At 37.3% G+C, this 17,056-nt stretch overlaps 2 protein-coding genes and 1 long non-coding RNA gene across 6 annotated transcripts; 1 reads left to right on the top strand and 2 right to left on the bottom strand.

The window, feature by feature from the left end:
- Positions 1-258: 258 nt before the first annotated feature.
- On the bottom strand, positions 259-9,425 carry LOC110907837 (receptor kinase-like protein Xa21). Of its 3 annotated transcripts, none has more exons than XM_035983530.1 (6): positions 7,296-9,425; positions 5,228-6,257; positions 4,720-5,160; positions 4,540-4,637; positions 2,747-4,462; positions 263-2,658 (listed from the first exon to the last, which is right to left on the bottom strand). In XM_035983530.1, the coding sequence occupies exons 2-4, from the start codon at positions 6,174-6,176 to the stop codon at positions 4,558-4,560; spliced, it is 1,470 nt and encodes a 489-aa protein (XP_035839423.1). In that variant the 5' UTR covers positions 6,177-6,257; positions 7,296-9,425; the 3' UTR covers positions 263-2,658; positions 2,747-4,462; positions 4,540-4,557. The 3 variants fall into 3 exon arrangements, with proteins under 3 accessions (XP_035839424.1, XP_035839423.1, XP_035839422.1); XM_035983529.1 differs by having other exon boundaries at positions 5,228-6,251; XM_035983531.1 differs by lacking the exons at positions 5,228-6,257; positions 7,296-9,425 and having other exon boundaries at positions 259-2,658.
- Positions 9,426-13,570: 4,145 nt separating this feature from the next.
- On the bottom strand, positions 13,571-15,472 carry LOC110904935 (30S ribosomal protein S31, chloroplastic). Its single transcript, XM_022150799.2, has 3 exons — positions 15,208-15,472; positions 15,041-15,105; positions 13,571-13,949 (listed from the first exon to the last, which is right to left on the bottom strand). The coding sequence occupies exons 1-3, from the start codon at positions 15,359-15,361 to the stop codon at positions 13,815-13,817; spliced, it is 354 nt and encodes a 117-aa protein (XP_022006491.1). The 5' UTR covers positions 15,362-15,472; the 3' UTR covers positions 13,571-13,814.
- A 123-nt stretch (positions 15,473-15,595) lies between these two features.
- LOC110906268 lies at positions 15,596-17,031 on the top strand. 2 transcript variants are annotated; one of them, XR_004879866.1, is made up of 4 exons: positions 15,596-15,964; positions 16,071-16,099; positions 16,510-16,566; positions 16,679-17,031. It is a non-coding gene; the product is annotated as an uncharacterized LOC110906268 (long non-coding RNA). The 2 variants fall into 2 exon arrangements; XR_002573789.2 differs by having other exon boundaries at positions 15,596-16,099.
- Positions 17,032-17,056: the final 25 nt, after the last annotated feature.

Here is a 17,056-nt window from a genome sequence, read left to right as displayed (position 1 = left end):
CATGTAATTTGTTTTGATGTTCCTATATTCATTAACTTCCTTTCAGTTAACAATTTCATGCCTGTGCTCATGTAAAGCATAACGCAGTTGCATGCCTGTGATCATCTAAATTTAACAATTTAACACTATGGTCATCAAAATTTAATACAGTTGCATGCCAGTTATAATGCACATCAAACAACAATCAGTATATACACATCAAACATAATATCAAAACACAATCAAACAGGAACACCATACAGTTATAATGCACATCAAACAGCAAACAACATGATTAGCAGGAACACCATACAGTTATAATGCACATCAAACAACATGATTAGCAGGAACAACATAACTAGTTGGAGTAAATGTAGACACACATTCTAAATGTACATAGTTGCATGCCCTAAATAACTCACAGGAACCTCCGATTCTCTAGTTAACAATTTCAAACATAATCAGAAATCACAATCAACTATATATAACATAATATCATTATAGATTAGAATTTACATCCTACAGTTAGCCTACATAAATACATTATAGATTAGAGTCCATTAAGTTATCATACACATGATATCAAAACACAAGGAACAACATAAATAGGCAACCATTTCATGCTGAGGGTGAAACTGGAAGTACAGGAAAGGGTGGCCACGCATTTTGACCACCATGGAGAACACAATCGTTGTTACTGTTACCTGCATCCCCATGTCAACTGCAAACACAGATGACAAAAATACAACTGTAATAAAACCCCTGTGATACATTAAACCCTGTGATACATTAAACCCCTGTGATACATTAAATCCTTGTTCGATTATACCTGTCAAACCCCTGTTTCATATCAAACACTGTGATTCCCCTGTTTCAATCATTCATATCAAAATCAAAATGAACTAAACCCTTGTTCGATTATACCTGTCAAACCCCTATTTCAATCATTCATATCAAACCCCTGTTTCATATCAAACACTGTGATTCCCTGTTTCAATCATTCATATCAAAATCAAAATGAACAGTAAACCCTTGTTCGATTATACCTGACATGTGGCTCAACATTTCTCTGATCGTCGTCCCAACCGGCATTTCTATGAGTTATGGTGTGATCGCCTGAGATGTCATCGCTGGTGGTGTGTTCGCCTGAGATGTCGCCGGAGAGAAGATATGGGATTGGGGGAATACTTGGGGGGTAAGGTGGAAATGAAAGTTATTATATAGGGTGTTGTGTTGAAGCTATCAAAAACAAGTGGAAAAGACAATAATACCCTTTGACCATTAATAAGTGAGCTTGACTTTAAACAGATTTTAACACTGGGGGGTAATATTGCAGAGTTTTTCAATAGTTGAGGGGTAAGACAGCAAAATTTTCCTATGAGGGGGTAAGAGTGACAATCACATATAACCCAGGGGGTAAAATTGCAGTTTACTCTATCATTTTATTTATTTCTTAATTAGTTTTGTTTGTAGCGGAGTACTGATGGTTGCAAAAGTCGTTAGGCGCTCCCTAGTCGGTCGACCGGGGAGTTGAGAGTACTCGGCATAAGCGGAGAGTACTCGGACATGTTAAATTATAAGGAAATTAGTTTTCGGAAATTAAATATATGTCTAATAACATAAATTTACTAATATATAGAAACTAATTTTTGATGAGAATGAGAAAATTATTTCAAAGAAACCATTTTCCCTCATATTTTTCATTGCAGTTAACAAATTCAACATCTTAAAAAATGAACATCGATGGTTGAGAATGATTCTTGTATGAAGAAGGAGAGGGGTGGTCGGCGATCGATTTGTCGTTGATGAAGGAGAGGGGTGGTCGGCCACCGGTTTGTCGTTGACGAAGAAGGAGAGGGGTGGTGGGTGTTGAATAATAATAATAATAATAATAATAATAATAATAATAATAATAATAATAATAATAAAGAAGTATTAGGGGTAAAATAGACTTTTCCCAAATTTTCAAATGGTCAAACTAATGATAACATACCTTAGGGGCTCAGAGTGTAGCGTTTTTCAAACGATAGGGACACAACTTTCCATTTTTGCAAAATAGGGACCCAAGTTGATTGTTGCCTCATACCACAAGAACACAAATTCCACTTTACTCGTTACAAAATAATACTTAGGATGCTATCAATTTGAAAATGGGACTCAAATAGTTAAACATTTGAAAATGGGACTTAAGTATTTAAAACCAACAAAACACAAGGACTCATATAATAATTTACTCAGGTAACCGAGCTCAGAAGGAAAAAGTTGAAATAAAGACTAATATATATTCACGGGAGAACAACACACCTCAAACATTCTGAAGCATATTCAAAATATGTTTTACTTCATGGACAACGCTTTCAATATGCATCTGTTGTGTTGGGGAATCTACCGAACATGATACTCCAATCTTGACTATTAAATCCAGACATTCCTCCATCTTCTCGGCATTTGGTACCTTGGTTTGCATACCACTTGCATCCTCTTGGAAGAAATTAAGAATGTCACTATCAATAACATCAATTACATGGTCTGGCAAGGCCATATGCGCGAATTTATGAAGACTGAGGCCGTTGATAAAGATATCGCCTGTTGGCCTTTTCCTTGTCATTACCTCTAGCAATGATATTCCAAAACTGTAGACATCCCCACTACTTGTCATCTCACTCCCGAGACCTTACTCTGCATGCAACTTATAAGCAATTAACTTAAACAAGAAGTAATAGTGTTAGTAAATATGAGCGTCTAGAATACGAGAATAAGAATTTACCTGGAGGTGCATAACCAATTGTTCCTTTAACCCCACTTGAGTTGTTTCGGTTGGAACCTGATCCAAGAAATCGAGCTAAACCAAAGTCTCCAACATGGGCCACCATATCATCATCAAGTAGAATGTCGCTTGGCTTCAGGTCTCCATGAACAATAGCAGTTGGGCAATGATTATGAAGATAATCAAGTGCACATGCAACATTCATAAGGATATTTATTCTTTGAACTAGGTTCAGCCGAGATGTGCATGTACTCGAATGCAACCAATCATGTAAACTCCCATTGGGCATGAACTCATAAACTATAGCTTTAAAATCATTTCCTTGAAAATCAACACTTGAACATGAAGTTATTATCTTCAACAGATTCCTGTGTCGAATACTCCGCCATGCTTCACACTCCCTCACAAAGCTTTTTCGTGCTTCTCGACTTTGAAGATGTAAAACTTTGACTGCAACAGATCTATCAACATGACCAAGAATTCCTTTATAAACAGAGCTAAACCCACCTTGGCCAATCAAATTAGCTTCAGAGAAGCCATCGGTAGCCTTGAGAAGTTCATTGTATGAAACTTTCAAAAACCGTTCATTTGTCGATGATTGCGACGCTTGGCTTTTGCTTTTCTTCTTGCACCAAGAATACACTAAGCATAATATGATGAAAAGTGTGGATGCAATCAAAATGACTATAACGTACACAGGAAACCTCTTTCTATGTTTTTTCGCCTCGCATTTGGGTAACCCAAGTTGAATCAAGCCACCACAAAGCCTACTATTCCCCAAAACCGAGAATGCACTTGCATTGGCGAACACTCCTAGCACCGGTACTTCACCCTCAAAATCATTAAAAGATAGGTTAATATAATTTAACGAAAACTCTTGGAAGAACTCAAGAATTTGCCCCGTTAAATTATTATGAGAAACATCTAGATCAACCAAACCTCTCAAAGAACGTAATGATGGTGGTATTATGCCTTGAAATAAGTTGCCTTTTAGGGATAAGGATGAAAGGCTTTGGCAACCACCAAGGCTACTAGGAATGTTACCTGTTATGTTATTATAAGATAAATCCAAAATACCTAACATATTGAGTTTTCCAACCTCTGAAGGAAGTGAACCAAAAAGGTGGTTTTGAGAAAGATTTAACAGATAGGATAGAGATGAAAGTTCAAGAAGTTCTTTGGGTATTTCGCCGGTGAGTTTGTTGTTAGAAAGATCCAACCCAATTACTTGATGCAGATTCCCAAGGCTTGATGGAATGTGGCCTTCTAACTTGTTGGAATATAAAGCAAGTTTAGTCATCAGTGTTAAGTTCCCAATTTCGTCTGGAATCTGCCCTGAAAACTGGTTTTCAACAAAAGTTGCAAGCTGTAGGTTCTTAAGCCTACCAATGGTAGAGGGTATTTTTCCTATGAATCGATTGAATGATAAATGTAATGTTGTCAAGCCAACTAGATTACCTATACTTGAGGGAACATATCCATGTAACCAGTTAAATCCTAAATGGAGACTACGTAACTGAGAAGAAAGATTACCAATTGATCTAGGTAGCACTCCTTGAAAGATTACCAATTGATCTAGGTAGCACTCCTTGAAAGTTGCAAGTACTAAGTTCCAACACCTCCAATCTGCTACGGTTTTTCAAAGAATCCATAAACTTCATTTCATCAGCTTCTCTGCCTCTATAGGGGTTGTTACCTATGGAGGTGGGTTTAGCTCTGTTTATAAAGGAATTCTTGGTCAGCAAGTCAAGTACTAATTTCTGTTTATAAAGAATCAATAAACTTCTTGTTACCTATGAAAGTTGCAAGTACTAAGTTCCAACACCTCTAATAAACAGCAAGTCAAGCTTACGCCAGAATACATCTATGTCGTCGAGTTGTAACATACGCCCTGCACAGTTAAGTTAATACGTTGTGAGAAACAGCTAAATCATACAAAATAACAAAAGGTTTGTGGTTTTAATATTTTTTACCTGTACGTTTGTAGTTTTCCAGCCTACAAGCACACGGCAATCCACAGCTAAGCCACATATGGCAACCACATGATGCGTTAAGTTTCCGCAACACCTCCAGCTTCCTCATTAGCTCTTTTGCCAGCAAATCAAGTGCTTCATGGGAAACCTTTCCACGTAGGTTGTCCAACAACGGGTGTCTGTGGTGGTTTATCGTTTTTTCGATGCTCTCGGTGAAACTTTTTTGTATTTCATCGTACTGAGTTTCAACTATATCAATGACGCATCTTGCTATTCGCACCAATGAACTCCCGCGCGTAATGTATCTTTTTAAATTTGCGTGCTGGCTCTCAACTCTGTTGGTGGTGCGCTGACCAAAGTTGCGACACTTATCAGTCCATGCATAAACGAACATTTCTTTATAGTCTTTGAGCCAGTTTTCGTAGACGTAATCATAGACACCTGCAAAAATAAAATAATGAAATGTAAAAGCGTGTGTAAAATAGTCGTTTGTTGAAGGAACACTTACTTTCTCGGTTGGCAACCACGAGTCGGTTACACATTTTCTCCAAGTTGTACTTGTACATGGGCTCTGAAGTAGATTCACACACTCTCCGCCAGTACGTCATAAATTTCCCCCAATCTTCTTTATCGAACCCTTTCTTGCATTGTCTAACTATATTTTGTTCGATGTGAAACTGGCATAGAAGCCTGGTTGCGTTTGGGAATACTTTAGAACACACGTTTATTAGGGCAAGCTCCCTATCCGTGACTATCACACGCGACATCATACATTCATGCAAGATTGACTTTATCCGCTCAAGCACCCACACGTAGTTACCCCTTCGTTCTTTACAAATAACGGCATGTGCGATACAAAAAGACTTCCCAGTCGACGTCACACCCACAACCTGGACAAATGGCATGTTGTAGAGGTTTGTTTTGTAGGTCGCGTCGATCAACATCACGTGCGGGAATGCACGCCACATAGTGATTGAATAAGGATGAACAAAGAAAATCTCTGTTACGACATCTGTTTTGGGTTCCTGTCGGGTGTCATAAATGAATCGGTGGTCATGCGGCAGGCTTTCCAGTGCCTGTATAGGAGTCTTTCCGTCCATTAGTGTCGCTCTAATTTTTTGTACCGCATTTTGCACGTCTTTCTGAACATGCAGGCTGTCAGGGAACTGCTTTCTTAGGGTTTGAAATATGATACGTGGCTCCATGTTTTGAGCAGTTAGCTGCTCCACTAGCTTGTATTCGGCTTCAGTAAATCTTCGCACAAAAGCGTGGCCCAACAGACTCGTCGTAGGTTCGTGGTTATGGTTCGCGTTGTCCACTTTTAACTCCCACGTGTCATTCGTCACGTCCCGGATGGCGAGTAATGAAAATGGGCAACCAATTTTTTTGCTACCAGCTTTCCTAACTGTTGCTTTACTACGGTGCTCACCACTACGGTCGCACACAAGCCATACCATCCCAGTAGTACCGCCAATATTTTTTGATCGGCGGGTAACAATTATGTAACCATACTCCTTTCCCGTTTCTTGTACCTAATTCTTCAAATCAGTTAGAGACATGAAACGCTAAAAAAAGTTACATTAATAATAATAATAATAATAATAATAATAATAATAATAATAATAATAATAATTGTAATATAATTGAAACTCATACTTCAGGGACTAATATGGTCATTATTGAAACTATTTTAACTGAATGGTTTAACCAGGTTAACTTTCTATAAAGATTTCTTCTTTAAACACTAACTCAGTTAGCATACTTAACTGAACAGTACAGGGACCATTTGTGTCAATTTTCGAAACTTCAGGGACCATTTGTGTCAATTTTCGAAACTTTAGGGACCATTTGTACCAATTTTCGAAACTTCAGGGACCATTTGTTACAATTTTCGAAACTTCAGGGACTACGTTTGTAAAATTTGAAACTTCAGGGACCAAAGTGTAAATATATAAAAAATCGGTAAAAAGGGGGTCTTCTTTAAAGAACCGGCACTTGTAAGGGCCAAACTCGTGACCTCTCGTTTAGAACCGCAACGCCTTAACCAGTTTATCCTCCTACTAGGAGCTGTTAGAATATGAAACTTAATTCCTTATATACACTAGTTAGGATTAATATAATTATTAATTAAATTCAGAAAACAAAAAGGCTTTTAAACCAAACGAACCGGACAAGGACGGGACTCGAACCCGCGCCTTCCCGCAAACAAAACAGCGCACAAACCAACTGGGCTACAAGTTTGAGATGTGTTAGAATATGAATTTTTATTATATTAAATTATATTTAGATAAACGTATTTATTGTTATTTTAACCACTTTAATTCATTTTATTTATTTAAAATGATTCCAAGGCCATAATAATTATTTTAAATCAATGATATTCAAGTTAAATAATTAAATTGAAATATAGTTTTTAACAATAATAATAATTATAATTATAATATTGGAACAACAACAACAATAATAATAATAATAATAATAATAACAATAATAATAACAATAATAATAATAATAACAATTATAATTATAATTATAGTATTTTAACAATAATAATAATAATTATTTTAATGTGATACCTCATTTATTTGAAACGGATTGCCCGGTGTAGATGGTTCATAAAGTGATGTGTTACGGGGCTCATAACCATATCCAACATGTTCTTCGTATCCACTGTAGCCTCCGTATCCACCGTAGCCTCCGTATCCACCGTATCCACCTTCACCCCAGATCTATCGTATCCACTGTATCCACCTTCACCTCCGTATCCACTGTAACCACCTTCACCCCCATATCTATCGTATCCACTGTATCCACCTTCACCCTCGTATCCACTGTAACCACCTTCACCCCCGCATCCACCTTCACCACCGTATCCACTGTAACTTCCGTATCCACCTTCATCCCCGTATACCCCGTAACCCGGATACGATTGCTGCGTTGGGTAATATGGTTCATCAACAGGTGCATTCTCAGCACCGTATCCACTTTGTTGCACGTACGGAGATTCATACCCGTATCCGTAATCTGGATACACTTGATGCACCGGATAATTTGGTTCATCAACAGGTGGAGTGGGAGTCTTGTTCAAGTCTGGCAACTGTGTTTTTTGATCAACAGGGACTCCAGACACAACCTCCTCCTCCTCATTGGCAGCATTTGCTCCCCATGTGTCGTTAGAATAGCGATTACCGAAATAATTATCGTTCCAAAATGATGACATTTTAACAAGATTGAACAAAAAACAGAACAAATAATTTTGGTTTAGTGTGTAAATTGTTTACTGAAGAAGAAGATGAAAAAGAAAGCAGAGGAGATTGAATTCGAATTGTGAACAGATATGAATGGATGGATAAATAGACTTTCATGTGACACTTCAATAGGCAGCATATTGCTCTCTACTCCCCGTATTACTTTATTCACGTGCCAGGACAACATCGTATCAGTGTCAAATCAGTCTGACATACGCTGTGTATTGACCACTACGCAGCGTATAGGGTTACCTCTATACGCTGCGTATTGATCAATACGCACCCTATGTCAGACTGATTTGACATGGTATAAGGTTTGACTGCCTGGTCGTGTACCTACCCCTTACATACGCTGCGTATAGGCCTCTACGCAGCGTATTGAGGTAACCCTATACGCTGCGTAGTGGTCAATACGCAGCGTATGCAAACCCTAAGTGTGCAGATAGCTTGCCATGGTGTGCAGATAGTGAGAGCCTATTTCATAGATATCTCTTAGATTTGCAAAGTCGATTGACACCTTCCCACTGAAACTATTAAAAGCCATTTCAAAAATTACCAATTCCGAACAGTTAGATATGGAGGGTGGAAGAACTCCAGTTAGTTGATTAATCCTTAACTGAAGGAAGACAAGACGAGGGAGCATCGCACCAAAGGCTAGAGGAAGACTACCAGTAAGGCGATTCACAGGCAAGGCAAAATGAGTTAGGAGTGAGAGGTTATAAATGGAGTGAGGGATGGTTCCATATAAGTTACATTCGCTACATTGTATTTTTCTTAAGAGCTTCAACTGACCTATGGTGTGTGGAATGTTCCCACCCAACGGATTCGTATTAGCTGAGAACACTTCCATTGATGTAATATTCCCCAAGAAAGGTGGGATTCCGCCTGTTAAGCAGTTGGCATCAAGTCTAAGAGTGTTAAGTTTTGAGAGGAAACTTATCTCCTTGGGTATGCTTCCAACTAGCTTATTACTGCGAAGGTTAGAACAACGAGACAAATTAGTAGGAATCTCTCCACTAAATTTGTTGTAGCTAAGATTGAGGATGCGTAGCCTAGATAGATGACCAAGCTTGTGAGGGATGACTCCTTCGAAGCTGTTGTTAAGGAGCAAAAACTCACGAAGGAAGGTGAGGTTCCCAACATGGGGAGAAAGAGAGCCTTCTAGGCCTTTGGAAATGAGTTCTACACGAGTCACTCGTTTGTGATGCTTCCCACATGAAACACCACCCCAGTCACAAAAATGAAAGGAATCATTCCATGAGGTTAGAACTCTATATGGATCGTTGGTGATCATCGACTTGAACTTCAACAAAGCCTGATAATCTGTTTCATTGTTTCCGCCATACGAAGAAGAGATGTTGGAGATAGTCAGAAAAAAAATAACAAGACAATGAAAGAGGAAAACAGCAGCAATATGAGAGGAAGATGCTAAGCAACTATTCATTGGTTGCCTTGACATCTTTTATACTTTGGAAATAAACTTAAGATCCGAAGAATAGGTGTTGGCCTTTTATATATAACATGCAGATAGTGAAATAAATACCATCAGCAAATTTCTTAGCACCTTCACCAAGACAAATTGACTGCTACACTCAGCCTCAAAAGTCAGCAATAAAGTAGAATATGAAAATTAATACAGATGTCTATCAATCAACAAATATCCAAACATTTGTCTTGTTGATTTAAAGTCTAGAAATAATCTTAGACCATTTAATTATACGACGAAAACAACCAAAACCATTAAATGATTGGTTTGTAATAATGACAATGAATAAAAGGCAACTTAAGTTGACTGGTGTTTAAAAACTTTCGGCACAATGCATATGCAGAGAGCAGATACGGTGATACACCATAGCCTGCACTACGAGCACAGGGAGACTGAAAGAATGCAAGAAACCTCATAAAAAACATATATTAGCTTTGTGAGAGAAAACAGCAACTCATATAATTTCTACTGGCTATTCTGTTAGAAATCCAGAACAGAATTCGAAGAACATTAGGATCATATGATATGCAGAGATCGAAGGAAGGAACCGTTTATTGAATAAAGAAAATAAGATACAACCAAAAGTGTATAATCTGATTACATATATGTTTATATATAGTCTTAAACTTAACCGCCAGGACTACCGTTTGTCATGGCAGTTATACCATTCGGTTGACCCATAATTCGACCCATAATAATTACTTAATACATAATACATAATAGAATTATAAAAGTATAGTTTATAATTCCAACACCCTCCCTTAAACTAGACTTTTATGTAACTAGTTTAGGATTCAGTTGAAGCCTTCATTCTTTTGTTTCTTCCCGATCCATAGGTGGAGATTGTTGTAAACTGGTGCCGAAACCGGTCCCGATGACGTTGCGTGTGGAAAATTACATTGTGGCCGAATTATATTGTCATTTGTAACTGGATTTCTGAACGTAAACCCCTTCACACCATGCAGATTTTCACTTCTCTTCATCTTGTTTGCTGCAGCCGAACATTCAGCCTCATCGATCATCTTGTTCTTATTATTCCTTGGCACCATTGTTCTGTTCTTATTACGATATCGGCTTCCGTCAACATTCCGGGTGTCTCTTCTTCTCCTATTGTTACTATCTTCATCGTCACTTCTATTCCTGCTTTTATCTCTTCTATCAGAGACCTCTTCGGTATCAGATCTATCCTTCTTCATCATCCGCACGTGTTGCGAATTTCATACTTGGTATTTCATCATTTCCCCGTATGGTACTCTTGAATGATACCCCGTCTGCGTGAATACTACGGTCCATACCATAGCCGTCTTCAACTCTTTCCCTTTCCGATCTTCGTCTTTCATTTACTTCATCGGAACAACGTTTGCATGACATCGTTTCCCGCTTCATTCTTGCAAACATTCGTGATCGCGGAGTCGTGCGATCGGGGTTGGATTCTTGTCCGTCTTCATATCCCCTGTTTTTCCTTCTTCATCCGGATGTGCCCGGAATCTCATAATATCGATCGATCTTTATCGATTTCCCATCATCGCTCCTGTCTCTTTGTTGTTTCGTTCGTATTATCTCCATTCATATATGAGAGTATAAACTCGGTGTCATATAAGAATCCGATTAATTCCTTTTTCCATATATGAGAGTATGAACTCGGTGTCATATATGAATCCGATTAATCCTGTTTCGTAATTCTGGGTCGTAATTCTGCGATGATTTTCTCTGTTTCATTCTTATTTTTTTCGACACTAATTCTGGTCCGCTTTCATAAATTCTTAATTCTTTTCTGATAGATTGACTTTTGGTTGATCGTTTGATCTAAATTCCCTGCATATCTGATTTCTTTACCATACGAGTGATCAATAAAAAAATGATTTTATCACCGTGTGTTCTTATCTCTTCCTTCGATCTCTTTGAATCTGATTCGTCCCCTGTTTTTGAACATGTATCTTCTCTACTTCTTCTTCTTAAGAAAGAGATCTTTTATGTTAATCGACTTCCTGCATATGTCGCTCTTCTTTAAATCTGATTTGTCCCGTGTAACAGACGAACCACAACCGTATCCTTGACTGTTCTTGATATTCCGGTTTGCGCAGCGTATCGAAATCCCTAGGATCGTTTTCTGATGCTCTGATACCACTATGTAAGAAATCCAGAACAGAATTCGAAGAACATTAGGATCATATGATATGCAGAGATCAAAGGAAGGAACCGTTTATTGAATAAAGAAAATAAGATACAACCAAAAGTGTATAATCTGATTACATATATGTGTATATATAGTCTTAAACTTAACCGCCAGGACTACCGTTTGTCATGGCAGTTATACCGTTCGGTTGACCCATAATTCGACCCATAATAATTACTTAATACATAATAGAATTATAAAAGTATAGTTTATAATTCCAACATATTCGCTTTAAAGATGTTTATGGAAAGTCGATAACATGGAAGAAATTGGTGGTTGTTTTTATAAAGAAAATCAAATGATTAGATTATTTTTTGTAAAAGAAAAGATTTTTATAAAAGCATTATTGATTTTATAACATTTGACTTGGTAATCATTTCTAGTTCTTAGCCAAAAGATATTCCAAGTCCTTCATCTTGTATTTTGATAATCTCTTGTATTTGATCTGTATGCGTTGTGGTTTATTTGATCTTCAGATTTTATATTTAACATGGTGTTTATCTTTGTTGTTCTTGTAATTAGTGGCAGACCTACCTTAGAAGGTAGTATAAATTATTGAAAAATTTGACATTTTTTGACGCTTTTTCGATTTCGTTACTTTTTTTTTTTGAAACGTTAACCCTATAAGGATTTTCTAGCTAGATCCGCCACTGCTTGTAACTATTTTTGTTGATGGACTCAAAGTTCGAAGTTTGACTTAGTTCATTAGCACAGAGCCACAGACATGATGTGGGTGGCCCTTCATCTGATCTTCAAATTTGAACAGTTATTCATAGTCAGATCGTGCATTGAACCATTGATTATGTATTATATTCTTGCATTATTAAGCTGTGAGCTTTGTCTGATCTCAAATTCATAGTAAGATTAATCCATGTTCTGATGTTCGAACAGTCTCTTTGATTAATATAGAGTTTGTTCACGGGTCAGCGGGTCGGATCTGAACCGGGCGAGCAGGTTAATTGGTCAAACGGGTTTTAGCGATTGTTGGTCAATGAAGATTTAGTCTATAACTGACCAAGTAAACAGGCTAGCATGGGGAGTATGGCACATGGGAATATGGATAATAAACTCGTCAAGTCATTACATGTTATTCTTTTAACCAACTAATAAACATATTTCCAAACATGTGTTATTCTTTTAACCAACTAAAGTCTTAGCCCGTGTATATGATAACTAACTAAAGTGGTTAATATGAAAGTTTGTAATAATGAAAGGGAAGACCAAGTCTTCTAACTCTTTCTTTAGGTTTAGAAATATTGCATTCTTAAGCTGACTTGAAAAATAGAAGTCAACAAGTCTTCTAAACCCTTCTTTTGGTTTAGAAATATTACATTCTTAAGCTGACTTAGAAAATAGAAGTCTAGTCTAGTCTTCTAAACCCTTCTTTTGGTTTAGAAATAGTGCATTCTTAAGCTACCTTAGAACTGTTTGTTTACCTCTTAACGAGGCTCTTAATGGTTCAGACTTTGTTTCGTGAGCAGATGTCTGAATGGTTCAGACATTTGCCTTTGAATGGTTAAGTATTATACAAAGTCTGAATGGTTAAACCTATAATCTGAATTGGTTAGACATTTGCCTCTAAAAGGTTAAGCATTATACTACCTCTTAATGGTTAAGACATCCTACTGGTTCAGCACTTGATGGTTCAGACCTCTTACTAGTTCAGCACTTAACCATTCAGAAGTTGCCAAACAGCCCCTTAGAAGTTGACAAATCTTCTAACCCTTCTTTGGGTTTAGAAAACTTTGGGGTTTCTTTTTAAATCAGTCAAATAGTTTATTGCATAAACGCATTAGTCATCCAAACCCAAAACCGCCAGTACAAACTAAACTAATCGAATAATGTTCAGTGTTCACACATAAAACTATGAATAATATGAATTCTCAGAGACGCTTCTGGTAATATGCTCGCCTAAAATACGTGATAAGATAAATCAGTCTGTAATTTAACTTTATGCAAACATTTCACTTTTAAAGAATTATATCAATTACATTTCTTTGTAACAGCACAAATATTACAATCATAACTTGTAACATTCTGTAGACTGTTACAAATAAACAACACAATTTCAAATTACACAAATTTCACTAGTAAGAACAGGCAAAACATGATAACAATTCAATTCTCCTCCAAACAGAGATTAAAACATACAACACAAAAACATGAAAATCAGACAACAAGATGATTAGTTTGAAAACAGTGACTCATCTATCTCAATCTTCACAACCTCACCGTCGTCATATTTGTCCTTCCTTGGTGGAGCTGGTGGAACCGGCACCCTTGGTGGCCCTCTCCCCTTCTTCTTGTTCCTTGGTCTTGCCTGCCAATCCATACACAACATTCACAATCTAATCTATACCCAATAAATAATACACCGATATTCTTTCCCCAGTTCTCTTATTTCATCCCGTGGGTGCTAAACGGGTCGTGTTTGAGGGTTCAACCCGATCCGAAAATTTTAGATGAACCCGAACCTGAAAATTGTGCCATACATATGAAACCGAACCCGACCCGAATATTGGTGGGTTGACCCGAACACGACCCGTCAAACCTGAAATTTTTTATTTTTTTTCTGCAAATTAATATACTAAATTAAAATTCACTAAAAAAACACAAAATGTATATAATATAATTATATTTAAATTATAAAATCTTGTGTCAATTTCTTTTTTTATGTTATCAGACCCCCCGTAGTGGGGCGTTTTTTTTTTTTTTAAATAAAAAAAACGCCAAAAAACGCCCCTTGCCCATTACATAGGGCGTTTTTGAGCATTATTTTTGAAAAAAAAATTACATCAGCGTTTTTAAAACAACGCTCAAATTGGAAGAGAACATGTTGACTGGCCAATGGGAGTGGTCCACTAGTAGTTTCTTTTTTTTTTTAACCTCCTCTCTAAAAAAATAATTGTTTAATAATTGGAAGGGGCATTATTCCCACTACGCCACTTTTACAATAACGCCCAATAATGCCCCATGCTGACTGGACTGCCACGTGTCGCAAAACGCCCCATGATGGGGGCATTATTGAGCTAAACCACTACACATGGTCTAATTATGGTATAAAATACACACCCGGCTTAATTTATGATACAAAACATATTGTAAAAACTATAATATAATAAAAATGGGTTAAACGGGTCAACCTGTCAACCCGACCTGTTTAGCTAAATGGGTTCAACCTGAAACTGACCCGAACCCATTAGAATAAACCTAAACCCCCGAATTCCGTGTCGTGTTTTCAGGTCGTCGTGTCAGAAATTCACACCCCTGATTTTTGTAAATATGACCAGTCTCGTAACATCATTTTATAAATTCATAAATCTTCATTCCTAACTATTCAATATATATCTAGAACACAGGTTTCTAACCTAGTTTCATAACTATTGAAATTGAGGTATTAGAAAAACTCACATTCCCAAACGAATGATTGAATCGTTTTCCCTTGGCAGTCTTCTTGTCACCTCTTCCACAATAAACTGAAGCTCAAAACGAGTATATTGTTAGGTAAACCGAAAATCAATTAAGATTAAAACAAATTGCAGAAAACAAAACAGTATACAAAATTAGGGTTTACATACTGAGGGGTGAAATTGGGGAGGTTTCAAGAGCTGAGAGAGAGATTGAGGAAGAGGAGTGAGAAAGGGGGACGGAGGTTACGGATGGGGAACGAGAGAAGGAGAGAGAGTTGGAAACCATCGGGATTGATGTAACGGCGAGCGCCATTGACGCCATCGTCGGAAGCAGAAGCAGAGGATTTGTCTGTCGAAGTGAAGAAGATAAGTGTTGCGTTATTCGCCACTGATAACTTTTATCCGAATATAATCTGTTACATGGGAATACGGCGTCGTAATGGTTAGTTACTCTTGTGCCCAAAGCCTAGGTCAGTTTATTTACTTTTTTTTTTTTTTTTTCTGAAACTCATTTATATAATCTTAAAGAGAAATGTCGGTGCACCCACCAAATTACAATAATGCCCTTTCCTCATAATTACGGTAATGCCATTCTTTCTCCTCACTTCTATTTCCTCCTTCGTCAGATCCAAAACCCTAGCACAAAACCAATTTCAATTCAAACAATCATCTCATCAATCACAACCATCACACAAGCGATCAATCACACCGGTGTAAACTGTTCCAAATTGTCCCAGTTCTCCTATTGTTAATTTTGTACGGATTGTTTAGCGTCTCACTAGCTCCGATCACCAACTTCGTGTACTTCAAAGTATGAATTTCCTTTTTCTTCTTCTCTAATCGTCTAAACCTATATTACTTCCATCGTCTCAGATCTGCATTTAGGATACAGAAGAGAGAGAAATGGGACGAGAATGGAGAAAAGGTAATGAAGGGTGTCAACGACATATGAAGCAATCCATATGGTATCCATTCAAATAATGTTGTTGGGATTCTTAAATGATGATATATAATCGCTATCGTTTTTGCAGAGACATTGTGTAATTATCATTGATTTTGGGTATGTATAATGATTTTGTTCGTTTTCTGTTTCTTAAACTATTGTTGATGTTGTCATTAGTTACTATTGTAATGGTAGAACTGTATAATAGATTGGTGGTTTTTTATAGGATTTTGATGTTGATATTATATATTTTGTTTTGTATTTTGTTGAAAATTAAAAGGACGATCATATCGTTTTTAGGGATTTGTATCAATCAAGTCGTTTTAGTGGGTATTGTGTTTAGATATTTTACCAGATCTGACTTCTGCGATTTTTATATAAAAAAGTTTTATTTGTTTTAGATATTTTTCTTTTATTATGCCTTAATTTAATCTGACTGTAATAGAAGTCTATATTACTATGAATATACAACCTCACTGTAAAGCCAGCAAGCACTAAGAAACAGTTGATTCTGGCTTATGTTATAGGCGATTGAAGTTTCTTCACATGACATGTCTGTGTATTGTTGCCGCTGGCCCACACAGGTTTGGTTTGTTTTCTTTTAACATGTAGTTGATTTTTTCATCTTCAAAGAAAGTCAAATGTCAAAAATATTTGTAATTGATATCCAGTTTGTGTTCTTTCTTTGGCTTGCAGGAATATTTTTAAACAACAGTGGTTTAGGCTCATAAGACTGACCCTTTGTTGTGTATATTAATGCATTGTATGTAAGCCTCTTACTTGACTATGGAAGGTAAGATTATATTTACACGTTTAACTTACAACTGCGAGTGGTTTCAAGTGGTATATTTGAGGGTTTAGGAACAGAGCGAACGATGTGGAACAACTCCGGACAGGAGATGTGGAACAACGGAGCAATTGATCCGCCTGGAACCAGCGGAGGACCGCCGCTAGCACCGCCGGGGACTGGAGGTGTTGGTGGGTCGATTCCGCCACCGCCGGCTGCTCAACCGTCGTACACTGTGTTGCCGTCTCCGGCTGAAGCAGAGGCGAGTCTTCTTCTTCTTCTTCCAT

Source organism: Helianthus annuus, chromosome 14, assembly GCF_002127325.2.
Source record: "Helianthus annuus cultivar XRQ/B chromosome 14, HanXRQr2.0-SUNRISE, whole genome shotgun sequence".
Classification (NCBI taxonomy): Eukaryota; Viridiplantae; Streptophyta; class Magnoliopsida; order Asterales; family Asteraceae; genus Helianthus; species Helianthus annuus.
The sequence above is the reverse complement of the archived record's forward strand: the minus strand, read 5'-3'. Positions and strand labels throughout refer to the sequence as shown.

What these genes read in the sequence shown, in the direction of transcription:
- LOC110904935 (XM_022150799.2), bottom strand. Translation starts at nt 15,361, where the DNA reads ATGGCGTCAATGGCGCTCGCCGTTACATCAATCCCGATGGTTTCCAAC. An exon ending in CTCCCCAATTTCACCCCTCA is followed by an intron (nt 15,106 to 15,207) that starts GTATGTAAACCC and finishes TTTGAGCTTCAG; the next exon opens with TTTATTGTGGAAGAGGTGAC. An exon ending in TCAATCATTCGTTTGGGAAT is followed by an intron (nt 13,950 to 15,040) that starts GTGAGTTTTTCT and finishes ATGGATTGGCAG; the next exon opens with GCAAGACCAAGGAACAAGAA.
- LOC110907837 (XM_035983530.1), bottom strand. Translation starts at nt 6,176, where the DNA reads ATGGTATGGCTTGTGTGCGACCGTAGTGGTGAGCACCGTAGTAAAGCA. An exon ending in CGTGGTTGCCAACCGAGAAA is followed by an intron (nt 5,161 to 5,227) that starts GTAAGTGTTCCT and finishes TTATTTTTGCAG; the next exon opens with GTGTCTATGATTACGTCTAC. An exon ending in GGAAAACTACAAACGTACAG is followed by an intron (nt 4,638 to 4,719) that starts GTAAAAAATATT and finishes TTAACTGTGCAG; the next exon opens with GGCGTATGTTACAACTCGAC.